The sequence below is a fragment of the Aotus nancymaae genome, unplaced genomic scaffold, assembly GCF_030222135.1.
Source record: "Aotus nancymaae isolate 86718 unplaced genomic scaffold, 86718_ANA_hifiasm-v0.15.2.pri h1tg000008l, whole genome shotgun sequence".
NCBI lineage: Eukaryota > Metazoa > Chordata > Mammalia > Primates > Aotidae > Aotus > Aotus nancymaae.
The window spans coordinates 27,171,538-27,198,399 of NW_026988419.1; the positions used below are offsets into that span (position 1 = coordinate 27,171,538).

A 26,862-nucleotide genomic window follows, 5' to 3' on the forward strand; every position below is an offset into this window, starting at 1 on the left:
GACGGAACTGGAGGGCATTATCCTAAGCAAATTAATGCAGGAACAGAAAACCAAATACTGCATGTTCTCACTTGTAAGTGGGAGCTAAGACCGGGCACGGTGGCTCACACCTGTTATCCCAGCACTTTGGGAGGCCAAGGCAGGCAGATCACCTGAGGTCAGGAGCTCAAGACCAGCGTGGCCAACATGGTGAAACCCCGTCTCTACTAAAAATACAAAAATTAGCCGTGCATGGTGGCACATCTGTAATCTCAGGTACTCGGGAGGCTGAGGTAGGAGAATCACTTGAACCCGGGAGGTGGAGGTTGCAGTGAGCCAAGATCGCACCATTGCACTCTAGCCTGGGCAACAAGAGTGAAACTCTGTCTCAAAAAAGAAAAAAAAAAGTCTGAGTGTGGTGGCTCATGCTTGTAATCCCAGCACTTTGGGAGGCTGAGGTAGGCGGATCACGAGGTCAGGAGTTCAAGACCAGCCTGACCAATATAGTGAAACCCGGTCTCTACTAAAAATACAAAAAATTAGCCGGGTGTGGTGGTGTGCACCTGTAATCCCAGCTACTCAGGAGGCTGAGGGAGGAGACTTGCTTGAACCCGGGAAGCAGAGGTTGCAGTGAGCTGAGATCATGCCACTGCACTCCAGTTTGGGTGACAGAGCAAGACTCCATCTCAAACAAAACTATTGGGTATTTTGCTCACTACCAGGGTGACAGGATTCATACTTCAAGCCTCAGCATCACACAATATTCCCATGTAACGAATCTGCACATGTACTCCCCTAACTAAAATAAAATTTGAAATTTTAAAAAAAGGAAATGGGTATGTAAATGTGTATAAATTAAAACTAACTGTATATATGAAAACAACACTGACATTCAGATGGCAAGTGGACAAGTCTACTTTCAGAATGATTTCAGAAAAAGCATGGACCTATTGATATATTTCCACCTTCTATTCCTATATATATATAGACACCAGTGTAAGATCAATAAAGCATACCTTTATATCAGTGACCCCTTCATGGTGCAAATCGGTTGCATTTTAGACTACACATCACTTCCAAATCGCTTTTTCCCTAAGGTATATAAGCCCTGGGTCTTGTGGGTAACAGTGCAGGGATCCACCATCTTGTCTTACCACCATTCTCTTGGTAAGTCTCTATGAAATGTTTCTTTTTTTTTTGAGATGGAGTCTCGCACTGTCACCCAGGCTGGAGTGCAATGGCACAATCTCAGCTCACTGCGACCTCCGCCTCCTGGGTTCACCCAAGGACACAGATATAGCTTCCTATAAAATTTTAAGTATCTATAAAATGTTTCTTTCTTTTTTTCTTTTTTTTTTTGAGATAGAGTCTCACATTGTTGCCCAGTCTGGAGGGAAATGGTGCAATCTTGGCTCACTGCAACCTCTGCCCCCCCGGTTCATGCGATTCTCCTGCCTCAGCCTCCCAAGTAATTGGGATTACAGGCGCACACCACCACACCCGGCTAATTTTTTGTATTTTTAGTTGAGATGGTTTCATAATGTTGGTCAGACTGGTCTCGAACTCCTGACCTCATGATCTGCCCACCTTAGCCTCCCAAAGTGCTGGAATTACAGGCGTGAGCCACCATGCCCAGCCGAAATGTTTCTTTCTGAAAAACTGGCTGTGTCAGCCTCTTTAGCCTCTCAGCTTCCTCAGACTTTGGTGGTAGGTTTGTATAGTCCTGTTCACAGTGGAATGGGTTTAGAAAGTGAGATTAAACCTGCATTAAAAACAATCCTAAAATAAGGTAGAAAATAATAAGTACTATAGACAGCCAAGGAGAAGTTTGCAAATTGTTCAGAGAAAGAGATTGCATCCAACTGTGGAGGTGAAGAAACACTGGAAATCTATATCCTTGTCTTTGGGGTTTCCCAAAGATCCTCCTCTTATCCCAGTCCCTGCTGGAGTCTTTGTCTTATCTGACTCTGCTACTCACTACAAGTTTAAAAACATATTTCAATTTCTATAATTTCTCAATTTTCTTTTGAAAATTATGAAGGGAGCAGTCTTTTTGCCTGCCACCATCCACAGAAGACGTGGCTTGCTCCTCCTTTACCTCCACTATGATTGTGAGGCCTCCCCAGCTATGTGGAACTGAGAGTCCAACTAAACCTCTTCCTTTTGTAAATGGCCAGTCTCAGGTATGTCTTTATCATCAGCGGAAAACAGACAAATACAGTAAATTGGTACCAGTTGAGTGGGTCACTGCTGAAAAGTTACCTGAAAATGTGGAAGCAACTTTAGAACTGGGTAACAGGCAGAGGATGGAACAGTTTGGAGGGCTCAGAAGAAGACAGGAAAATGTGGGAAAGTTTGGAACTTCCTAGAGACTTGTTGAATGACTTTGACAAAAATGCTGATAGTGATGTGAACAATAAGGTCCAGGCTGAGGTGGTCTCAGATGGAGACGAGGAACTTATTGGGAACTGGAGCAAGAGTGACTCATAACGTTTTAGCAGAGACTAGTGGCATTTTGCCCCTGCCCTGGAGATTTGTGGAACTTCGAACTTGAGAGAGATGAGTTAGGGTATCTGGTGTGTAGTAGTCCATTTTCACGCTGCTGATAAAGACATACCCATGACTGGATGATTTACAAAGGAAGGAGGTATAATGGACTCACAGTTCCACTTGCCTGGGGAGGCCTCACAATCATAGTGGAAGGTGAAAGGGACATCTCACGTGGGGCAGACGAGAGAAGAGAGCTTGTGCAGGGAAACTCCCCTTTTTAAAACCACAGATCTTGTGAGACTTATTTGCTATCATAAGAATAGCACAGGAAAGTCCTGCCCTGTGATTCAATGACCTCCTACTGGGTCCCTCCCACGACACATGGAAATTCAAGATGAGATTTTGGTGGGGACACAGCCAAACCATATCATTCCGCCCCTGGCCCCTCCCAAATCTCATGTCCTCACATTTTAAACCCAATCATGCCTTCCCAACAGTCCCCTAAAGTCTCAACTCATTTCAGCATTAACTCAAAAGTACATAGTCCAGGCCGAGTGTGGTGGCTCACGCCTGTAATCCCAGCACTTTGGGAGGCCAAGGCAGGTGGATTACCTGAGGTTGGGAATTCAAGGCCAGCCTGACCAACATGGTGAAACCCCGACTCTACTAAAAATACAAAAATTTGAAGTCAAGTAGTATGATCTCTCCTGGCTGCCTTCACAGGCTGGCATTGTCTGAATATTTTCCAGGCACATGGTGTAAGCTGGAATGGATCTACCATTCTGGGGTCTAGAGGATGGTAACCCTTTTCTCACAGCTCCAGTAAGCAGTGCCCCAGTAGAAACTCTGTGTGGGGGCTCCCACCCCACATTTCCTTTCTGCACTGCCCTGGCACAGGTTCTCCATGAGGACCCTGCCCTTCCACCTGGGCATCCAGGCTTTTCCATACATCTGAAATCTAGGCAGAGGTTCTCAAACTTCAATTCTTGATGTCTGTGCACTTGCAGCCTCAACACCATGTAGAAGCTGCCAAGGCTTGAGGCTTGAACCCTCTGAAGCCATGACCTGAGCTCTACTTTGTCCCCTTTCAGCCATGGCTGGAGTGGCTGGGACACAAGGCTCCAAGTCCCTAGGCTGCACACAGCATGGAGACCCTGGGCCCAGTCCAGGAAACCACTTTTTCCTCCTAGGCCTCTAGGCCTTCGATGGGAAGGGCTGCTGCAAAGGTGTCTGACATATCCTGGAGATATTTTCTCCATTGTCTTGGTGATTAACATTCAGTTCCTCATTACTTATGCAAATTTCTGTAGCCAGCTTGGATTTATCCTCAGAAAATGAGATTATCTTTTCTGTCACCCTGTCAGGCTGCAAATTTTCCAAACTTTTATGCGCTGCTTCCCTTATAAAACTGCATTTAACAGCACCCAAGTCACCCCTTGAATGCTTTGCTGCTTAGAAATTTCTTCTGCCATGATATGGTTTGGCTGTGTCCCCACTCAAATCTCATCTTGAATTTCCATGTGGGAGGGACCAGGCAGGAGGTAATTGAATCATGGGAGCAGGTCATTCTTGTGCTGTTCTTGTGATACCCAGTCATGGTAGGGTATCTGGTGGAATAAATTTCTAAGCAGCAAAGCATTCAAGAGGTGACTAGGGTGCTGTTAAAGGCATTCAGTTTTATAAGGGAAGCAGAGCATGAAAGTTTGGAAAATTTGCAGCCTGACAATGTGATAAAAAAGAAAATTCCATTTTCTGAGGAGAAATTCAAGCCAGTTGCAGAAATTTGCATAAGTAATGGGGAGCCGAATGTTAGTCACCAAGACAAGGGGAAAATGTCTCCAAGGCACATCAGAGGTCTTCATATCAGCCCCTTCCATCACAAGCCCAAGGCCTAGACTTGCACAAGGAATAACAGGAATCTACCAGTGGAAAGTAGCAAACAGTGTAGGCACTTCTCAGCAGAAACAGCAGTTAATTTTTCAAATTCTTAGTTTGAGGAAAGAGCCAAAGAGTAACATAAAACTCCAAGCTTGGATACGGGCTTGGGGACTCCAAGCCTCCTCCCTGGAGGTTGGAATCAGATTGGTGAGGGAGAAAAAGGGATCGCCAGAGAGCTAATGACCAAGAACAGGATGGCTGACTGTTTATAGAACAGAGGGGCTGAAGGTGAGGCATACTTTCTACTGGGGCATAGAACTGATGGACAGAGTTGCCTCCCTCTCAATGAAAGGAAGTACTTTGAAATAGACGGTGAGTCCCAGGGCCACAGAGGCAGGATAGCTGGATTTGAGTTATGACTTAAACACACTCTAGTTCTGTGACCTTGGCTAAATTAATTCCAAGTTCTAGACCTCTGTTTCCCCGATCTGGAAAATGGGGATAGGTTACTATAAAAATTAAATGAGTTAATGCAGGTAAAGCATTTAGAACAGTGTTTTAGCTCTATAAATACTTGATATATATACTAGCTGGGTCTGTTGTTGTTTTCGGTTTTGTTTTTTTTTGTGATGGAGCTTCACTCTTGATGCCCAGGCTGGAGTGCAGTGGTGCAATCCCAGCTCACTGCAACCTCTGCCTCCTGGGTTCAAGCAATTCTCCTGCCTCAGCCTCCAGAGTAGCTGGGATTATAGGTGCCTGCCACCACGCCTGGCTAATTTTTGTACTTTTAGTAGAGACAAGGTTTCACCATGTTGGCCAGGCTGGTCTCGAACTCAACCTCGTGATGCACCCGCCTTGGCCTCCCAAAGTACTGAGATTACAGGCGTGAGCCACCGCACCCAGCCTAAACAAATTATTAATCGTTAGTTTTTTCATCATTGACTTCTGCTGATACTTAACATTTTGGTCAAGCTATTTGGAACTCAACCCCTTTACTATGTGAATAATTGCAGATTTTTATTACCATCACTTAAGTTTATTCGTGGTTTTGGTTTTTTTTTTTTTTTTTTTTTTTTTGGCATTTTCAGAATTCTCAGGCTCTTGTTTTTTCCAGAAAATGAAGTGCTGCCCTCTACTGGCTCTCATGATGACAACCTGAAAATGTCTCCCAGGACTTTCAGGCTGTGTTGGACTATAAACATTGCTTAGAGATACTATTTGATGCATATATCTGTTAAAAAAATCCTCTTTATAATTTCCCACAGTCAAGGCAGCCACAACATAAAATCAGACTGAGAGGAAAACTTCTGCTGATACTTAACATTTTGGTCAAGCTATTTGGAACTCAACCCCTTTACTATGTGAATAATTGCGAATTTTTATTACCATTCAGTTAAGTTTATTTATGGCCAGGCTGGAGTGCAATGCCACCATCTCGGCTCACTGCAACCTCCACCTCCCAGGTTCAAGCCATTCTCCTGCCTCAGTCTCCTGAGTAGCTGGGATTATAAGCATGTGCCACCACACCCGGCTAATTTTGTATTTTTACTAGAGATGGGGTTTCACCATGTTGGTCAGGCTGGTCTCGAACTCCCAATCTCAGGTGGTCTGCCAGCCTCAGTCTCCCAAAGCGCTGGGATTACAGGTGTGAGCCACTGCACCCGGCCTCCCATGACTTTTAGGCTGTGTTGGTTGGACTATAAACATTGCTTAGAGATACTATTCAATGCATCTATCTGTTAAATCCTCTTTATAATACAGTTTCCCACAGTCAAGGCAGTTACAACATAATATTAGATTGAGAGGAAATAGCATTGTCTAGTTCTTTTTTTTTTAAGACAGTCTTGCCCTGTCACCCAGGCTAGAGTACAGTGGCTGCAATCTTGGCTCACTGCAACCTCTACTTCCTGGGTTCAAGCAATTCTCCTGCCTCAGCCTCCAGAGTAGCTGGGATTACAGGCACCTGCCAACACACCCAGCTAATTTTTGTATTTTTAGTAGAGACGGGGTTTCACCATGTTGGCCAGGCTGGTCTCTCAACTCCTGATCTCAAGTGATCCGCCCGCCTCAGCCTCCCAAACTGCTGGGATTACAGGTGTGAGCCACTATACTGGGCCAGCACTGTCTAGATCTATTAAAAAATTGACCTAAAAATTTTTGATCATTTGAGATCAGCAATTCCCAAGCACTAGTTTTGTAAAACTACTGTAAAAAAAAGCCCTATCAAACGTTAGCCAGACCCCAAATTCACTGTCAAAATGAAGCTGTTTCCAACGCTTATCACTTTACTCAACATACTACCCTCATCCCAGTATTTACCCGCAGCATGAGGACCAATCAGATTTCCAAATCCAAGTAAAATACTCCACCCCCACAATCAAGCAGCTATGAATCATCACAGGAAAGTCAAGTTTATCTGGGAAGCCTGGAAACCAGCTACCTATATAATCCCCTCCTAGGACACAGTGCTACTCCAAATCACATTTCCAACACTTAAAAGATGGTTTCTTTACAACATGAGTCATTATTTTAAATTTGTAAACTTTAAGTAGTTGTTTAATTCATGCCAAATTCTGGGAAGCCCTCCCTCCTCTGGGTTGTGTCTTCTAGTGGTGTCACATATCTCACATCTTCAAGTGAGATTTGCAATTATTGCTTTCCAGCCAACAACTGATCCCAATGCGAAGATGCTGGATTACAATAAATCACGTCATCAGGCATTGCTAAGGACATTACAAGTGGGTAAAGTTGCATTACGATTTTTTTGGAGACAGGGCCTTGCTCTGGCACCCAGGCTGGAGTAGTGGCACAACCTCACCTCACTGCAACTTCAACCTCCTGGGCTCAAGCAATCCTCCCACCTCAAGCTCCCAAATAGCTGGGAATATAGGGGTGGGTGCACCACCATGCTCAGCTAAGTTTTCTATTTTTTGTAGGGTCAGGGTCTCCCCATATTGCCCAGGCTGGTATCAACCCACCCACTTCAGCCTCCCCAAAGTGCCGGGATTACAGGCATAAACCCCCACACCCAGCCTGCACTACCATTTTTTAACAATGCTGAACCAAATTTTTATTATTTAGGAATCACATATTCATTTAATTCCTTCCCTCAAAATGAAAGGAATATACACACCACCCCTCTATGTAACATACTCAAAAGCCACAGGTAATATTTCAAGCTTTTATTTAAATGCCATGATCCAGGATGGATTTTAGATCTTGTTGAAAGCAGCCACATCCATGGACTGCACATAGTCCTCAAAAGCAGTGATCTGCTCCTCCAGCATATCTGTTCCAACTTTATCATCTTCAACTACACATTGTATTTGAAGTTTCTTAATTCCATATCCCACCGGAACTAGTTTAGCTAAAAAGAGCATTAAGAAAAATCTTAGTTAGAAAAGTCTTGTAGAGAAAGAACTGAAGCTGTATGAAAATTCCAGATGTCAGATAAAAAAAAAAAAAGCAATGCCTAAACTCACATGAGCCCCAGACTAAGCCGTCTGCTTGAATGCTTCTGACACACTCCTCTAATTTCGCCATATCTGTCTCATCATCCCAAGGTTTCACATCCAGTAAGATGGAAGACTTGGCAACAAGTGCAGGTTCTAAAAAACATAAATGGCATTATTCAAATAATGAATTACATTTTTTCACCCTACTCTAAGACACAAACAAATCATCTCAATTTGTTTTGAGAGTGACTATCTCGTTAGTCAAAACTACAGATACATCTTGTGTCTGTCACACATATGCCCACTTTCTGTTTTGCTAAGAAAGAGGTGTTTAATTGTGTTAACAGTTTCTTTCCCACAGAGGAATGCCACAACTGCTACCACAAGAACAGCTGCAGACCAGTAGCTGTGGAAGAATCCCTACAGGTTTTAAAATACTAACCTATTCATGAAATGTGAAGAAAATTACTTCAAGGACAACTATGAAAAACATTACTTACATTATTATGAAGTGAAGTTAAAAACAAATGACCTACTTTTGGCTTTCTTTGATTCATATTGTGCAAGACGTTCTTCCCTTAGCCTCTTTGCTTCTTCACTTTCCTGTAAAGAAAAAAAAAAATTAATCCATTTTTTCAGAAAGCCGGTTGTTCCTGCTTAAAGCCAGTGGGGTCATCACAAAAAAGACTGGCCTTATCAGAAAAAAGCAAATACATCACGAACTCAGCCGAAAGATGGTGATTTGATTTTATTCATCATGCAACCAGTCAGAATTGAGAAATGCATAAAAATCAAAACCAAGATTCAAATCCAGGCAATTTGGTTTATCCACAATGATAAATTGCTGATCAATGTGTGTTTTTTTTTTTTTTTTTTTTGAGACGGAGTCTCGCTCTGTTGCCCAGGCTGGAACACGATCATAGCTCCTTGCAACCTCCGCCTTCTGGGTTCAAGTAATTCTCTGCCTCAGATGGGATTACAGGCGCCCGCCACCACACCTGGCTAATTTTTTTTGTATTTTTAGTAGAGATGGGGTTTCACCAACTTGGCCAGGCTGTTCTTGAACTCCTGACCTCATGACCCACCCACTTCAGCCTCCCAAATTGCTGGGATTACAGGCGTGAGCTACTGCGCCCAGCCGATATATTCTTTATAGAAGATGCCATACCTCCTCATCATCAGATCCGAAGAGATCAATGTCATCATCATCTTTACTATCTGTAGCTCCACTTCCTGTAGTGTCTTCCACATCCACAGGACCATACTTGCCCAAAGCTTTCTTCACTCCTGGCAGGCTTGAAAAACATTTAAATTCAACCACTACTGAGCTAATATAACATCCTTTTCCAGACAATACAAAATAACTTGTTTCAATCACTATTTATCACTAGATCCCTTCTGCAATAATTTACCCTTTCACATACTCCCAGGTAAACACTGTCATATGTTCAACTGGTCACCCAACAAACATTAGTCCCATGTGAGACAGTATTTTCAATACTCGCTATGATTTACTCTTTCAGTATGCACATTTCTGTTTGAAATTTCATTAAGTATGCTCAGTTCCATTCTTAGTGAAATGGAGTCCAGTTCCCCAAATTTCCACCCTTGTTGGCAGTTTCAGAAGAATGGCCAAGGACTGAATGAATGAGCCACCCTCTCACCCAAGAGGTGGGCCTCCCAGGTCAGGGTCGAGGCACATTGGCAGGGCAGTGTGGGGAAAAGCTGAATTGCTGTTGTCCATGTTCTACCTGTTCTGTGAAAAAATGGAGGACTTCAGTCTCTTGGCCCTCTAAGGTTACTGAAAAATTTAGCTTACAATATCCCAACAAAGCTAAAGTAGCCTGGGTCCAGTTTTGTCATGTGAACATCCTGATTAACTTCGGGAGCAGTCTTATTGCTCAGCTAGACACAAAGATGATTTTACCTGGCCTTTTCCTTTTCATAAGACTTGATGTGATTATACCAACGTAGGGCATGACACAAGTCAGCAGGCGGTGGGCCGGACACTGCTTCAAATACTGCCACATCTGCTTGTGATGGCACATACCTGCCAATGACACAGAAACGTTCATACACATCTTTGAAAGACAAACGCCAGCGAAAATAATGCTGTATGCATCACATTAATTAGTGAGCACTAGCCCCGGTAGGGGTGCTTTAATATATATATATATATTTTTTATAAGCTCCTTAAAAATCAAACCATGCTTGGGTCGCCACGTTATCCTGAGAAATGTCTTGCCACTTAGTAGACCTCAACGATTGCAATCTCTAGCACTGCTCTATCTACAGCCCAACATTTTATTAACTGGGCAGCGACGCGGCGACACCTGGCTGAATTAAGTGTAAATAAAGCACATTTCAACCTTTTACTGCTAGTGAACCGCTCCCCAGAGCCCGGGCTAGCACCACACGCGGGCCTTGGGAGATGGCAACGGGGGGGCGCCAACCCCTCATCCTCCCTCCCTCCCTCCCGGGGCAGCCGACGCTGCGCCACGTGGCCCCAGCCCCGGCAAGCCTCCCCACGGTCCCGTCTCGGCCCGTCCGCTCACCCCTCGATGTAGCTCTTGTCCGCCAGGTAATCGTTGAGCACCTGGAGGCCGGCGGGGCTTTTCAGGTCTCCGAAACCCATGACGTCTGCTAGTATCCGAGAGCTGGGGAGCAGCAGAAAGAGACAGCGTACGCCAAGAGAGCCCCGCGCTCAAAGAGAAAAAAGGGATCAGAGAGGCCGGAAAATTCCTTATATAGAGACGGAGGCGTTTCCCTCCACTGCGCCCGACCAAAGGTTAAAGGTCAAAGTACGTTAGCATTCTCACTTCTCCACGTACGAATTGGGGGCCCTGAATTAAGCGGCCCACAAATTGTTCCTGGACCCTTCGTTGCGTTTGGAAATAAATTAACAAAATGGGCATGTCTTAAATTCGTACCTCCACGGCTCCGGAAGATAACGGGAACCGCCCCTTGAAGCGCCGGAGATGACCAAACACGCTCGGCCTCGGGGGTTACAGGCCACTTCCGGCGGAACTGCGGGTCCAAGCTGTCCTTCCCGCCTCCCCGCTGGGCCGACCTCCGCTCCGCCCTCTGGTCGGCTGACGGAAATTGCCGACAGACTTGTCGAATGCGAGGATTCTAGTCCCTCCGGGCTTTCCGTTCTCCAGAACCGGCTGACAGAGTTAGCTGAGGCCGCCATATTAAGTAAGCGACCCGGTCTCCTAAGGGTCGTTGTGGTCCGGACAGTTTAGCAGAGCAGCCTTCGCGGCTCCGGGGAGAAGGTGAGGTTTTGCATGGATGGGAAGGGTGAGATGCGTCTGCCAGGGGTTTATTTCTTGACGGGACTGTTTCCTTTGGCCCACGCGACTTATTCTTCTCTTGTCCTTGACTGGGCGCCGCCTCCCGCTCCGCCACCTCAGAAGCCCTTGAGAACCGGCAGGTGGGGGCTTTTAGCCACGGAGTCTGGTCTGATGAAGCAGAAAGGACGAGGAGGATCAGGGGACCCTTGGGAACGCTGGCCCGAATGCACGCTTGCAGGCGACCTTTCCTCTGCAGGGAAAATTCAGGACATTCCCCTCTCAGAGGTGGAGGACGTTTTGTTCCCCAGGAGAGAACTAGTGTCCGATGACTTAAGCCTTAAGACCGAGCCTGTCCCCCCAGATTTCCACACACCTGGTACAGTGCCTGATTGTTTAGTCACTGTTGCGTTTTCGTTCACGCCTCTGTTGACTTTGTTTGTTTTGTCCATTGACCACGTTGGACAGCATTTTATTCCTTTCACTGACGGGGAAATTGAGAAAAAGGACTTTTGAAAAGTTAGCTCAGGGTTGCATTGCGAATAACAAAACGTTGTTTACACGTTCTTGAGATCTAATGCTTATACTGTAAGATCTTGAATCAGGCACAACTCTGTTCACACACGAATTGACAGTATAGAAGTGTAACCGTAACTTTTGATAAGTAAACAGTTATTTTTGTTTTGCGGAATACTCTTGTTTTCACCGAGTTAAGGCTGCCAGAGCACCTGCACTGTTTAAATCCTGGAAAGTGCTCTGTTCAAGTTACGACCAGAAATTAGAGATTCAGTTCACTTAACAGTTATTGAACGTTTACGAGCCAAAAAGGAGTTCGTAAAGAAGAATAAAATAGGTGATATGACTCGGGAATGGTCAGGAAATGTTAGATAGGCTGGTCAATGAAAATCTCCTTGAGAAAAGGTTTTTAAGCCAAGATGTGAAGGATGAGGAGTGGCCCGAAAGATCAGAGGGAAGAGCATTTCAGTCTGAGGTTACAGCCGGTGGCGAGAGGGGAGGGGCTGTGTGGGAACGGTGTGAAAGTCTGGTGACCTGTTAAGAAGCTATTGAAATACTCCAGGCAAGGAGTGATGATGGATTGGGATAGGGTAGTACCTTGGATGGATGCAGGATCCATGTTGGAGAACGTGGAATAGTATGGTCCCTATACGGAAAGGTATCCAGTCTAGTATTAGAAATGATTGGTCATTAGCATTTTTCCATCTAAAGAGACAGTTATTTCTGTTGCTACTTGGTATGTCAGTGTTCAAAACACATATGGAAGTGTTGCAAATCTGTGTTTCTTACTTTGGCCTATGCTTTGATGCTAGTGTCAATAGCCTAGTTCTAGTTGATTTCCTATCTAAAGTGAGTACTATTGTTATATCGTATTTTAAATAGTATTAAAGTTTTAAAATTGAATGAAATACTGATTGTTGATTGCAAATCTGTCAATGCTCTAATGCAGTAAGTTTAGGTTTACATTTATATATGCCATCAGTTTTTAATAGGACAGATGCTACTCATTTCTAAAACTTGGTGATACCGTGTTAGGTCTTCAAGAAGGGAAATATGCAAACTCTTTGTCCTCAAGGAGCTTACAGTCTGATAGGTACTAAAATTGATTACTAACCTACAGTTTAGTAAGTGGAATAATAAAAATAAATACGCAGTGTGTACTGGTACTAAAGAAAAAGCACAAAGAGCACTTTAAAACTGATTGTCGGTGGGCCGTGGTGGTTCACACCTGTAATCCCAGCACTTTGGGAGGCCAAGGTGGGTGGATCACTTAGGTCAAAAGTTCAAGACCAGCCTGGCCAACTTGGCAAACCTTGTCTCAACTAAAAATACAAAAATTAGCTGGGCATGGTGGCAGGTGCCTGTAATCCCAGCTGCTTGGGAGGCTGAGGCAGGAGAATTGCTTGAACTTGGGAGGCACAGGTTGCAGTGAGCCAAGATCATGCCATTGCACTCCAACCTGGGCGACAGAACGAGACTCTGTCTCAAAGAAAAAAAAAGCCAGACACACAGAAACTTATTGTCAGTGGCCACCAGTACTGCCTAAGTCGAATTCAGTCAGCTTTAACTGGCATTTATTGAGCTCCTACTAGTAGCTCATAGTCTAGGAAGTACTGTTTTCCTCCTGCTCTGTAAGTAAAGAACCAGTAACTGATTTACCAAAAAATTACAGGAAACAGAGTTGATGTTTGCAAATTCAGTATCACATAATCTTAAATAATGAAATGATGAATTTCCTGTTGTACATCATCTGTGTGCAGAATTTTGTGCTTAAAACCAATGTATATGGACTGTTATCCAATAATACTGTTGCAGGTATTGAAACTTTACTGTTGAAATTTTTTTTTAATACATTCTAATCACATAATTTGCTGCTTTTTTTTTTTGCTTGTTTGTTGTTTTTTGAGACAGGATCTTATTCTGTCTCCCAGGCTGGAATGCAGTGACATGATTAAAGCTCATTGTAACCTTGAACACCTGGGCTCAAGCCATCCTCCCAGGTCAGCCTCCTGAGGAGCTGGGACTACAGGTGCATGCCACACACCCAGCTAATTTTTTCTTTTTTTGATAGAGATGGGTTCCTGCTGTGTTGCCCAGGCTGATCTCAAACTCGTCAAGGTGGCCTCCCAAAATGTTGAGACTACAGGCATAAACCACCTCCTCTGGCCAATTTGCATTTTTAATTCCTTTAGAAGTTCCAAATGATTTTAGATGCTTAACCTATATGATCAAGCAAATAGGCAAAAAGGTCAGTGCTTAGTCTATGTGATCAAGTAGAAAAAAAACCCCAACAAGTTTAGAAGTTTTGGTAACTTGACTGGGCACTGTGGCTCATGCCTGTAATCCTAGCTCTTTGGAAGGCCAAGGCGGGTGGGTCACCTGAGGTCCGGAGTTTGAGACCAGCCTGGCCAACATGGTGAAACCCCATCTCTACTAAAAATACAAAAATTTTCTGGGCAAAGTGACTCACACCTGTAGTTCCAGCACTTTGGGAGACTGAGGCAGGCCAATCACCTGAGGTCAGGAGTCCAAGACCAGCCTGGCCAACATGGCGAAACCCTGTCTTACTAAAAATACAAAAATTTGCCAGAGTGGTGGTAGGAGCCTGTAATTCCAGCACTAGGGAGGCTGAGACAGGAGAATCGCTTGAACCTGGGAGGCAGAGGTTGCAGTGAGTCGAGATCACACCACTGCACTCCTGGATGACAGCGAGACTGGGTGACAGCAAGACTCCCCCTCAAAAATAAATACATAAACAAATAATAAAAATGCAAAAATTAGCCTGGTGTGGTCGCGCACACCTGTGGTCCCAGCTACTCAGGAGGCTGTGGCAGAATTGCTTGAACCTAGGAGGCAGACGTTGCAGTGAGCTGAGACTGCACCACTGCACTCCAGCCTGGGCAACAGAGTAAGACTCCATCTCAAAAAAAAAAAAAAAAGTTTCAGTAACTTTTCTTTCTGTTTGTGTTGTCTTTGAGTCATGGTGTTTATGTAATCCACCCCCATTTATTTCAGTAATTCAGTAAGCCTTTTAGAGCAGTGTCTCAACTTCAGCACTGTTGTTACTTTGGATAATTCTTTATTGTGGAGGACTATCCTGTACATTGCAGGATGTTTAGCCAGCACCCTGCCCTCTGTCCACTAAATGTTGGTAGCTTCCCCCTGTTTGTGACAGCACTGTCTTCAGATGTTGCTAAATACTCCCTGGGGAGCAAAATTGTCCCCAGTTGAGAACTGTTGTTTAAGAGCTTACTCTGTGCCATTCTGATGCATAGGTACTGAAGATAGAAAAATCAAGGAGTTAATGCAGTGAGGGCAGAATGGGCTTATAAACACATAATTGGAAATCTGTAAAACAAGTGTATCAGAAAATAGCACTCAAGACACTTCAAAGGCTTGGGCTGGTGAGCTATCTCAGAGTATCTCAGGAGCCTTTAGTAGACAGCTATGCTTGGAACATGAAATAATAGAATAGGTATTGGTAGGAAATGAAAGCAGAAAAGTAGACCTTATTTTACATAACCATTAGTGATAAGCTTACTGTTAGTCTTGCAGTTTATTTTACTGTGTGGTAGTGTTTTAAGTTTGATCCTTTCTAAATAATTTTTTTAAAATGACAAAACTCCTCTCTGCATAGAATTAGAAAGTGCAAATGTGTACAATAGCTGTTGCTGCTTAGCTCTTTGACATTGTACAAATCTATGTCTCTGAGACTAAGAATTCTTATCTACAGACTTTGAGGGAAAATATCAGAACCTATGAATGTTCAGCGACATAATGTATATGAAATACTTTAAAGCCATAAACATTACCAAACAGTTTTTTCCCATTACAATAATATAATTCTTTGTTTTATTTTTAGCAATATGTTAAGGACACCTCTAAGAAAGGCCTTAGTAGGCCTTTCTAAGTCTCCTAAAGGATGTGGTGAGTATTTTTTTTCAATTTGCATTCATGGGTATTATACCTTATTTTTGTAAATTTATAAGTCTGTGGAATATATATATATATATATATATATATGTATATATATATATATATATATATATATATATATTTTAGTCCAAGATGGCTATGAAAAGTCTACAGAATATTTTATCAAAGACCCTAAACCCATAATTTTAAAAAATAAAAATAGGTAACAGACTGGACGCAGTTACTCATGCCTGTAATCCCAGAACTTTGGGAGGCTGAGGCAGGTGGATCGCCAGGACTTCAAAACAAGCCTAGCCAACATGGTGAAACCCCATCTCTACTAAAAATACAAAAATCAGCTGGGCATGGTGGCGCACGCCTATAATCCCAGCTACTTGGGATGCTGAGGCGCAAGTCGCTTGAACCTGAGAGGTAGAGGTTGCATAGAGCCAGGATCACGCCACTGCACTCCAGCCTGGGCAACAAAGCGAGACTCCATCTCACATACACACAAAAGAAACAAATGATCCAAGTTGAATAACTTTCAAAATACAATTTTACTTTAAACAGTTTATAGGAATTATCATGGAATGGAAAGTATTAGAAACTACACACATCAATGCCAAAATGAAAAAATCACATTCCGTTTTTGAAAAGTGATCTTCCCATGAACATATTTTCAGTGGTATTAACAGTTTCAGTTTAAAGTTCAGCGCGGTGGCCCATGCCTGTAATCCCAGCACTTTTGGAGGCCGAGGTGGGAGAATTACTTGAGGTCAGGAGTTTGAAACCAGCCTTGCCAATATGGAAGAAACCCTGTCTCTACTAAAAATACAAAAATTAGTGAGCATGGTGCATGTGCTTGTAATCCCGGCTATTCAGGAAACTGAGGCAGGAGAATTGCTTTAATCTGAGAGGTGAAGGTTGCAGTGAGCCAATACTGTGCCACTATACTTCAGCCTAAGTAACAGAGCAAGACTCCTTCTCAAAAGAAAAATGTTAGTTTAAACTACTATCAAAAATAGATAACCATAAGTTTGCATCTAGAGAAATACAGAGGAATAATACGGAATGAAAAATTTTGGGTTTATAGTTAGAGTTAATTCATTCATTACCATCTGCTATAATAAATTAAACTCTGTTAATCTGTTTTTTACTTCAATATCTTTGATGGTCAGCTCGAACAACTGCCACAGCAGCAAGCAACTTGATTGAAGTGTTTGTTGATGGTCAGTCTGTCATGGTGGAACCAGGAACAACCGTCCTCCAAGTAGGCATACATTCTAACTTTTTATTTTGTGTGTGTGCTGATTTTTTTTTAATTTGAATTTATTTCCTTTATACTGTTTAAAGTATTAGTAAATCTTTAAAAGAACTATATGTAGCAAAATTATATTAATATTATTTCATTTTAAATCTTGGCACTTGAAAGTGAGCTATCATTTATTTGTTCGTGGCATTTTTAGTGAACTGCGGTAGTTTTTTTGTTTCACTTCTGCATTCCAAATGAATACCCATTAAGAAATTGAAGTAACTTAAATTAGTTACTATAGGTAAGTTTGTGAAAAAATAACCTTCGTTTGCTGTGCGCCTGCTTGATGCTTTTCACTTTCATACAACCTTTCTGTGATTAGTAGTATAGGAATATGTCCTACAAAGCAGGTAAATGGAAGGTAGCATGTGCTTAAATTCATGCTCTATATATTTAATTTCTTCATATTCCTCCAGAAATAATAAATTGGTCATAGAGAGGTAATGCTTCACACCATTTATAAGTTGTCACAGATCTAAATGTTCTTTGTTCATTTTAGGAGTCATTTCTAGACTATCTGCCAGTCACAGACATGTAAGCACAAAATATGATATAAATGTGTGTTTAAGGTACAATGAAAAGTTGTGGCAGGGATAGGAGGTAGTAGAAAGAGATGTCGGGTACCTCAGGTGATCCTTGAGGAAGTGTTAAAGGATGAACAGGTGTGTTCATATGTGAATAAGAAGGACATGCTTGCATTTCCTATGGAAAAATCAGTTAAGGCAGATAGCTTGTCATGTTTTGAAAGCTTCAAATAGTTTAATATTGATGAAACATAAGGTATAAGTAGAAGATGAGATTACAGGAAATCAAGTTATTGAGGACAGGAAGGTCTAGTTGTAAAATACAATGTCTGCTACTCAGAAGAGCTTATATTTTGATCCATCAGGAGTTTTGTTGCCTGTTTAAGTAGGGTGACAGTGACTGTAGAGGATGATGGTTTGGAGAATAGCAAGACTGGAATAAGAGACAAGGAAAAAGCATTTTGTGTTATTGGAACAGGATACAAAAAGGCCTAAAATAGATAGTGGCGATGGGAATGAAGACAAGAGGAGTAAATTCAAGGGAGACTGAAATGTAGACAGGCCTTCAGGAATGATGAAGAGCAGAGGAATTTCTCCCCCTGTTGTGCAGAACTTCCCAATATGTTTCAATAGCGGGGAAAAAACACAAAAAAATTTCAGTGGAGATGTAGAGACAGATAGTCCTTTAGAATTCAAAGAGAGCAGAGGAATTTTGTGGTTTTCTGCATTTGTTAGGTTATTTTGAAGTATGTAGAAGGGAGAGATCATTTGAATTTAAGCTGTCTGTGGAACATACACATGCAAATGCCTGTAAATCTGAAGCTTGGAGAAGTGGAGGACTAACACAGCTGCAGATGAAAGTTTGGACATAATCATCATAAGGAATGTCAGCTAGTGTGAAGACTGGGACACTGTCTGTCTTGTTCAGTACTATACCTGCATCCTGCACAAAGGAAACACTCAACACATTTTTGCTAACTAAATAATTTAAACACTGGAAATTGATGAGATTGCTTTAGAATGAAGTCTGGAGATGGAGGAAGTGACTCTAGAGGAAATTTGAACATTAAAAGGACTAAAAGGAGGAAGAAATTGCAGAGGAGGGTAGGTGACAACTGGTAGAGCAGAGATAATCCCCCTTACTGGGCAAACAGGAACTGGGAAAAACTTCAGCCACAGTGGGAGGTGAGTTCTGAATGGGACATAGGAGCCAAAGACAGAAATAAATCATAGCCAGCTAGGTGATGTGTAATGAAATCTCTAATCCAAAGGAAGAGAGTGAGGCAAAGAAGTAGTCCAGGTATGAAACCACTAGGACAGAGGTTGAAGGGTCATTATGGACAACAGTTCAAAATGGATATGGGAAGTCAGGTCATCAGCACAGTCAAAGGATACTTTATCCAGTTTCTTCCACATAAGGTGAAGTCATGCCAAGGATCCTAAGGTCCTCTGAGGCAGCTTCAGAGGAGAAGGGGTTAAAATCAAGGGCAAATAAACGGACTGAAATAAGAATGAATGAAGATAAGTGGATAGATAGTAGTAATAAGATGGCTGTATATGTGTGTTTCAGCAATAACAGCAGTGAAGTCAGGTTATTCTAATGCATTTTTTTTTTTTTTTTACTTTGTCTTCTAGGCTTGTGAGAAGGTTGGCATGCAGATTCCTCGATTCTGTTATCATGAAAGGTTGTCTGTTGCTGGAAACTGCAGGATGTGCCTTGTTGAAATTGAGAAAGCTCCTAAGGTACTTGATACCTAAAATTCTATACCATGCTGTAGAAGGTAGAAAACTTTAAATCTTGCAGCAAACTTTATTTAGAATCAATATTGTAGTGGAAAACCTAGCCGTCTTTACTTTTATATATAAATTTAATTCTTTTGTGCAATCAATTCTCTTCATTTCAAAACTGGAAACAGATAGAAGTGCTTTATAAACACATATGCCATATAATTGTAACAGATCTAGAAATTAAAAGTGATTTACAGCTGTCAGTATTTCCAAATGGTTGTATGATTTCTAACTAGGATGTAGAGTTGCCAAGTAGAACATTAGAATTGCTGATGCCTTGCCATTTTTAATAGAGAAAAGGGTTGCAGGGAAGAGGTTTACTTTTAGTAGTTTCATTTTGGTGTATGCAATATTTAACTCAGTAGTGCCTGCTAATCAAAGCATAGTTCTTTGGGTTCTGTTTCAGAGCAGAATAAAAAATTGCGTTAACTATTAGAATAAACTTAAGAACCAGGATGTTTTATCTCTGAGATAAATGTGAAGTACCAGATCATCATACTATGAATATGAAAACTTAGTTTTAAAAAATACTCCATTCTTTGCCTGTTATCCACTGTATAATTTAATGTTTTTATATAATTTAACATTTTTCTATATTGGGTTGCTTGTAATTACAAATAAATACAAATACACATTTTTTTTTAAATTGAAATCCCAGGTTGTAGCTGCTTGTGCCATGCCAGTAATGAAGGGTTGGAATATCCTGACAAACTCAGAAAAGTCCAAGAAAGCCAGGTACTTTAATGTTACTCAATGTTGTAGACTTTCATAAAGCAGAAAATTGCCGTTTTGTTTTTTAGACCTTCCCATAAATTAAGAATTTAGTATCAAACTCTGAAGAAGTTGGTGTACTTGGCATCTAGGAGCAATAGAAGTGAGTTCTACATAGTAGAAGAGGTCAAGTCAGGAGCTTATTGTATTGAGCCTTAGGATCAACATTAAAAATCCTTGCTTAGTAACTTGATCAACTTGTGATAAATGGTGAATTTGGACTTACTAAGCTATTATTTCATTGATGTATTTGTACTGGCACTGATTATTTTGTTTTGAATTAATGTGAATATTTTCTGAGGACCATTCAGCAACGTTTGATCATTCGGTATTGTTCAAAGTTATAATTTTCTGGCTGGACACGGTGGCTCATGCCTACAATCCCAGCCCTTTGGGAGGCCAAGGCAGGTGGATCATGAGGTCAGGAGTTCAAGACCAGCCTGGCCAACACGGTGAAACCCCATCTCTATTAAAAACTACAAAAAGAATTAGCCGAGCACGAAGGGACCTGTAATCCCAGCTACTTGGGTGGTTGAGGCAGGAGAATCACTTGAACCCAGGGGGCAGAGGTTGCAGTGAGCTGACATCCTGCCACTGCACTCCAGCCAGGGTGACAGAGTGGGACTCCATCTCAAAAAAAAAAAAAACTTATAATTTTCTTTATTTTTTTGAAATATAGCTCTCTATGTTGTCTAGGCGCTCTTGAACTCCTGGCCTCAAGTGATCATCCTACCTTGACCTCTCTCCTATAGTGCTGGGATTACACATGTGAGCCACCAAACCTGACCAAAAATAATACTTTTCTAGGTCCTCTAATGATACTTTATTCTAGGCTCCTGTAAGTATTTTCCAGATTGTGTGTTTAATACTATCAGAATGATAATTAGGAGGCTGAGGTGGGAGGATCACTTGAGCCTAGGAGCCCAAGACCAGCCTGGGCAACATAGCAAAATCCTGTCTGTTTAAAAAAAAAAAAACTACCAGAATGACAGTTAATTGGCATTTCTGATACAAAATGTAAAATTACTATTAACAGTATTAAAAAATACACCTGGCTGGGCGCGGCGGATCACGAGGTCAAGAGATCAAGACCATCCTGGCCAACATGGTGAAACCCTGTCTCTACTAAAATAGAAAAAAATTAGCCAGGCGTGGTGGTACACACCTGTAGTCCCAGCTACTCAGGAGGCTGAGACAGCGGAATCCCTTGAACCTGGGGCGGTGGAGGATGCTGTGAGCTGAGATCATGCCACTGCCCTACAGCCTAGGCAACAGAGCAGGACTCCGTCTCAACAAATAGATATATGTATATATTTTTATACATATATGTATACACATCTATGAAAGTTGTTTAAATGGCCTATAGGTGAGCCTGGCGCAGTGGCTCATGCCTGTAATCCTAGCACTTTGGGAGGCCAAGGCTAGGAAGGATCACTTAAGGTCAGGAGTTCAACACCAGCCTGACCAACATGATGAAATCCTGCCTCTACTAAAAGTACAAAAATTAGCTAGGTGTAGTGGTGAGCACCTATAATCTCAAATACTTGAGAGGCTGAGAATTGGTTGAACCCAAGAGGCAGAGGCAGGAGGCAGCAGTGAACCAAGATCATGCCGTTGCTCTCTATCCTGAACAACAGAGTGAGACACCATCAAAAAATAAATAAATAAATAATAAGCTTATAGGTCATTTTGAGTACTAACTGTATATGTCAGTATGTATGTATTTGAGAGTCATTTTATATGTTACAATCTTCATACAGAGAAGGTGTGATGGAGTTCTTACTAGCAAATCACCCACTGGACTGTCCTATTTGTGACCAGGGAGGTGAATGTGATCTGCAGGTATGTAGTAGAATTCTGTCAATCTTTTTGGTTGTCTCAGATTTTAATTTTATTAGCAGCATTAGATTGACTCTTTCATAATCTACTTAAGGACCAGTCCATGATGTTTGGAAATGACAGGAGCCGATTTTTAGAGGGGAAACGTGCAGTGGAAGACAAAAACATTGGGCCATTGGTAAAGACCATCATGACAAGATGTATACAGTGTACTCGCTGCATCAGGTAAATTTTTTTTCCTGGTTTCTTATATTATAGAATATCATTGTATACTTACTTAATAGTCACAATTTGATGAATAATAACTTTGAACTGAATGGCTATTTTTGTTGGGTGGGAGAAGAGGGATGCTATTTTTGATATACCAATAAAATAAGTTCACTTTCAATTAGTACCAACTTCAGGTGGATTTAAAATCTACAAGCATTCGCTTTCACTCTCAGCTTGCTGAGTTGTACACATATGATTTGTATAAGTTTCTGCATATGTGTTACACCTCAATAAAATGCAAACATTTAATTATTTTTTATTAGAACTGTGCTCACCATTGAAGATACACTCATTTATTTTTAGTGTTTTGAAAATCATCATCTCTTTGTTATCATGAATAAGGAAATTATTTTGCTGGACTTGACCATTTGATGGCACATTTTTTATCTTGTAGGTTTGCAAGTGAGATTGCAGGAGTTGATGATTTGGGAACAACAGGCAGAGGAAATGATATGCAAGTTGGTACATACATTGAAAAGATGTTCATGTCTGAACTGTCTGGAAATATCATTGATATCTGCCCTGTAGGTGCCCTCACCTCTAAGCCCTATGCCTTTACTGCCCGGCCTTGGGAAACAAGGTATTTTTGTATTTTATGATAATTTATTTTTTGTCCTTAATTCATTACCATTCAAAAAAAAATTAAGGTTCACTTTCTTCCTGAGTTTCAGGAAGAAAGTGTTGTTTTGGTTTGTTGACTTTTTGTTTGTTTAAGTAAAACCCTTTAAATAGAAGTTAAGTAGTTAGGATGAACCTGTGCAAATTAATTGTAGTTTTCTTGGAAATTAATTATAAAGTACTCAACCACAAAATTATTTGTTTCATGTGTTCTTCCAAGGAGTTTAATAATGTTGATATTTTAAATTTATAGTCTCCCATGTTGTTGTATATTAAGTTTTCAACCATTAGGAATGTCATGTTACTTAACCAGTTTCTGTTAATAGACATTTAGCGTATTTATATTTCTTTATCATTACAAATCTGTAAAAAACATTGCTGTTCATAAATTTCTGTATATATCTCTCATTCTCTCAATTAAACCAAGAAATGGAGTAGATAGATGCAAGAGATGTGAATTTTTTTTTTTTTTTTGTGGCGGAGTTTTGCTATTGTTGCCCAGGCTGGAGTGCAGTGGCATGATCTCGGCTCACTGCATCCTCCGCCTCCCTGGTTCAAGCAATTCTCTGCCTTAGCCTCCTGAGTAGCTGGGATTACAGGTGCCTGCCACCATACCCAGCTAAGTTTTGTGTTAGTGGAGATGGGGTTTCACCACGTTGGCCAGGCTGGTCTTGAACTTCTGACCTCATGATCTGCCCGCCTCAGACTCCCAAAGTGCTGGAATTACAGGTGTGAGCTACTGTGCCGGCCTGAGGTGTGAGTATTTACATAACAAATTATCATCCAGTTTTAAACTTGATACTTTCCTTTCTCTCTTTTTTTTCTTTTTTTTTTTTTTTGACAGAGTTGCACTTTAGTTGCCCAGGCTGGAGTGCAGTGGGATGATCTCAGCTCACTGCAACCTCCACCTCAAGCGATTCTCCTACCTCAGCCTCCCAAGTAGCTGGGATTACAGGCATGTGCCACCACACCCAGCTAATTTTTGTATTCTTAGTAGAGATGAGATGTCTCCATGTTGGTGGTCTCAAACTCCTGGCCTCAGGTGATCCTCCCACCTCGGCCTCCCAAAGTGCTGAGATTACAGGTGTGAGCCACTGCGTCCACCCAAACTTTATACTTTTCAATTTTAGGATTTGGCTTTTTGTTTTTGCATAATTTCTGTATTCTTACTGAGAATCTCTGCTCACTGATTCGTGGTTGTCATACATCCCCTTTAATTTTTAAACATGATTTTCTTTGGTTCTTTGAACATATTTTAATATTCTTGGTTTTGTTTTTAAATGAGGCTTAGGGGTTCCTCTGTGTCTGTGTAGTTTAGTAGTCAGGTATGATTATACTTCAAACACCTTGACCTAATAAGAGTTATGTTCTTTGCCAGTGGATCTGTATGTGGATAGAGGAGCATCTTCAAAAGTTGAGGCTATTTTCAAGTCTGCCCCACTGTTATATTACTTTGCACTGGGCCCTTTGGGTCTCAGTATTGTCCAGGAGTTTGTGAATGGGTTGAGCCCATTCTGGTTTCACCTGTGCATATAGCAGCCTTGGCTAGGAATGCTTGCTGCAGTTACCACTACAACCTCAGGCTAGTAAAATCTTGACTATCCTCAGCTATGATGACCTCCAAGGATCACCTCCACAGACAAGTTTGCCTATTGCTCCAAATTAAGTGAGTTGTCTCCCTCAGTAGCAAAGAAGTTCTCATTTTCACAGCCTGCCCCACACTCAACAAAATTCCATTTCGAGGGGCTGGAGAGGAGCATAGGAGCAGCACTGAGCCCAGCCACGAGTTTTTCAGTGCATAAAAGCTTCCCACATTGTTGTGTGCCTTTGGTAGATTTCCAAACTGCTAAGATGGTGGGTTTTGTCATTTTTGTCCAGCTTTACTTTTGCTTTTCAGTGGGAAGGTTTGTTGAGCTCCTTAATCGCCCATAGACAGAAATCCTGCCCCTTTTGTTGATCATCCCAAATTTGGCCAATTGGAGCCCCTTCAATCTAGCTTCTATGTGAGATAATAGTTTTAAAGCCTTAATTATTGTGCCAGGAATTTGTGTGTTCAAATATGGGTGTACTAGGAGCAGTGTCTCACATCTATAATTGCAGCATTTTGGCAGGCCAAGGTGGGAGGAATGCTTTAGGCCAGAAGTTCAAGACCAGCCTGGTCAACTTAATGAGACCCTGTCTCTACAAAAAAAAAAATTTTAAATGACTTGAGAGGATTGTTGGAGCCCAGGAGTTCTAGGCTGCAATGTACTATGATCATGCCACTCTAGCCTGGGCAACAGAGTGAGACTCCATGGCAAAAAAAAAAAAAAAAAGTAGGGAGTTCTTTTATTTATTTGCAATTCCTCTGAGCTTCATAGTTTTAAGTAATTCAGAAAGGGAATCAATTGTAAAAATTTTTTTTTGGTAAACCAGGTAACAGAAATTTATTTTATTCTCAAAAGCACCATAGTAAACACCATATGTGTTTCTCAGAAAGACAGAATCCATTGATGTAATGGATGCAGTTGGGAGTAATATTGTGGTTAGCACAAGAACTGGAGAAGTGATGAGGATTTTGCCACGAATGCATGAGGACATCAATGAAGAGTGGATCTCTGATAAAACCAGGTATATGCTATATTGTTTTCCTTAACTTTTGCAGTTTAAAGGAAATTTTATAATAATTTTAAAGAGTTATCTTTTATATTTGCAAATTATTTACTGAATATAGACTACTGGAATCTGAGCTGCTTATGTAATGTGATAATACTGACTTTAATAGTCCTAGGTCAATCCTGGATATTTTATTTACTTTGAGAAAGATCTTTTTTCCTCACACATGGAGAAATTAAAGTAGATTGATACATTCTCAGCTTATTTCAGTTTGTTCATTAGAGAAAAGAAGCTAGGCTGGGCACGGTGACTCACACTTGTAATCCCAGCACCCTGGGAGGCCAAGCAGGATGATTGCTTGAAAGAAACTAAATGTAAGAGTTTGCACAATGTAATTTTGATAAAATATCTAGAGGTACTCACGTTTTGTAAATAAAAATGATTTGCCTTTTTTAGCTATCAGATCTCTTTGTATTGTAATTTTAAGATTGTTCAGTTATCTAAAAGTATAAGATATCAAACTTTTTTTGTATGGATTTAAGGGAAGAAATCAAACTTTTAGATGGTATTTTAGTTTCAGGTGAAGTTCATAAAATCTATTCATCTCTAAAAGTATCTGGAATAATTACTTGTGTCTAGGTGTTTAGATATTTGATACTTTAACCAGCACTGTATTTTAATAACATTTTTTGTTGATTTTAAACTTGAAAATTATAGTTGCTTCTTTAGCAAGATTCCACAATGGCGTAATTTCTGTTTTCTAGATTTGCCTATGATGGGCTAAAACGTCAAAGACTTACCCAGCCGATGGTCAGAAACGAAAAAGGGCTTTTAACCTATACTTCCTGGGAGGATGCACTCTCTCGTGTAGCTGGAATGGTAAAAATGGAAATAAATAGTGTTAAATAGTGTTTGCGATGATCAAGAAACATCTTTACCATGAAGTGGGGGGGCGCGTATGTTTCTTCCCTTTTTTCCTTTTACTAAGATTATGATTTAATCTTTCTCATTTTACAAACATCTATTGAGGACATATGCTAGATATTATGCTAGATTAAGGGATATAAAAACCACTGACATGGTTCCTGCATCCTACAGTCTTGTAGTGGAGAAAGTTGCACAATTCAGCAATTATTATATGCAGCTATGATTAGGGAGTAATATGAGTAAGAGCACATAGGAGGGATGCCTAACTAGGACAGGCATATCAAGTGTTTTCCTTGGAGGTTGCAGTGAGCTGAGGTTGCACCACTGCATTCCAGTCTGAGTGACAGAGTGAGACTCCATCTCAAAAAAAAAAGCAATGCCTTCCTATGGAGGTGATTCTTTTTTTTTTTTTAAAGACGGTGTTTCACCACATTGGTCAGGCTGGTCTTGAACTCCCAACCTCAGGTGATCCACCCGCCTTGGCCTCCAAAGTGCTTGGATTACAGGCGTGAGCCACCATGCCCGGCCAAGAGGTGATTCTTAAAGAAGAATCTGAGAATGAATATGAGCATGCCAGAGCACAAGTGGAGGGAATAGTTTTCTTACTAGAGAAAGACAACGTAAAGCACTACAGGGGAAGGCAGATACTTCAGAGGAAGTTGCATTTAAGCTAACTGTAGTTCCACTTTATTCTC

At 41.3% G+C, this 26,862-nt stretch overlaps 2 protein-coding genes and 2 non-coding genes across 4 annotated transcripts in view; 1 reads left to right on the top strand and 3 right to left on the bottom strand.

Moving 5' to 3' along the window:
* Nucleotides 1–7,514: 7,514 nt before the first annotated feature.
* On the bottom strand, nucleotides 7,515–10,807 carry EEF1B2 (eukaryotic translation elongation factor 1 beta 2). Its single transcript, XM_021667226.2, has 7 exons — nucleotides 10,733–10,807; nucleotides 10,358–10,459; nucleotides 9,730–9,852; nucleotides 8,971–9,097; nucleotides 8,339–8,405; nucleotides 7,830–7,955; nucleotides 7,515–7,714 (listed from the first exon to the last, which is right to left on the bottom strand). Exons 2-7 carry the CDS (start codon nucleotides 10,435–10,437, stop codon nucleotides 7,560–7,562), a joined length of 678 nt encoding a protein of 225 aa, XP_021522901.2. The 5' UTR covers nucleotides 10,438–10,459; nucleotides 10,733–10,807; the 3' UTR covers nucleotides 7,515–7,559.
* Nucleotides 8,083–8,216, bottom strand: LOC135273737 (small nucleolar RNA SNORA41). Its single transcript, XR_010341547.1, has one exon. It is a non-coding gene; the product is annotated as a small nucleolar RNA SNORA41 (small nucleolar RNA).
* LOC135273734 (small nucleolar RNA SNORD51) lies at nucleotides 8,491–8,569 on the bottom strand. The gene has a single exon (XR_010341544.1). It is a non-coding gene; the product is annotated as a small nucleolar RNA SNORD51 (small nucleolar RNA).
* A 123-nt stretch (nucleotides 10,808–10,930) lies between the features above and the next one.
* NDUFS1 (NADH:ubiquinone oxidoreductase core subunit S1) overlaps nucleotides 10,931–26,862 on the top strand; it is a 41,685-nt gene continuing 25,753 nt past the window's right edge. The window contains exons 1-10 of the mRNA XM_064373112.1: nucleotides 10,931–11,077; nucleotides 15,471–15,535; nucleotides 16,702–16,793; nucleotides 18,995–19,102; nucleotides 19,806–19,882; nucleotides 21,679–21,760; nucleotides 21,852–21,982; nucleotides 22,422–22,607; nucleotides 25,121–25,255; nucleotides 26,005–26,119. Coding sequence (XP_064229182.1) covers nucleotides 15,475–15,535; nucleotides 16,702–16,793; nucleotides 18,995–19,102; nucleotides 19,806–19,882; nucleotides 21,679–21,760; nucleotides 21,852–21,982; nucleotides 22,422–22,607; nucleotides 25,121–25,255; nucleotides 26,005–26,119 — 987 coding nt within the window. The 5' untranslated portion in view covers nucleotides 10,931–11,077; nucleotides 15,471–15,474. The remainder of the gene's footprint in view (nucleotides 11,078–15,470; nucleotides 15,536–16,701; nucleotides 16,794–18,994; nucleotides 19,103–19,805; nucleotides 19,883–21,678; nucleotides 21,761–21,851; nucleotides 21,983–22,421; nucleotides 22,608–25,120; nucleotides 25,256–26,004; nucleotides 26,120–26,862) is intronic.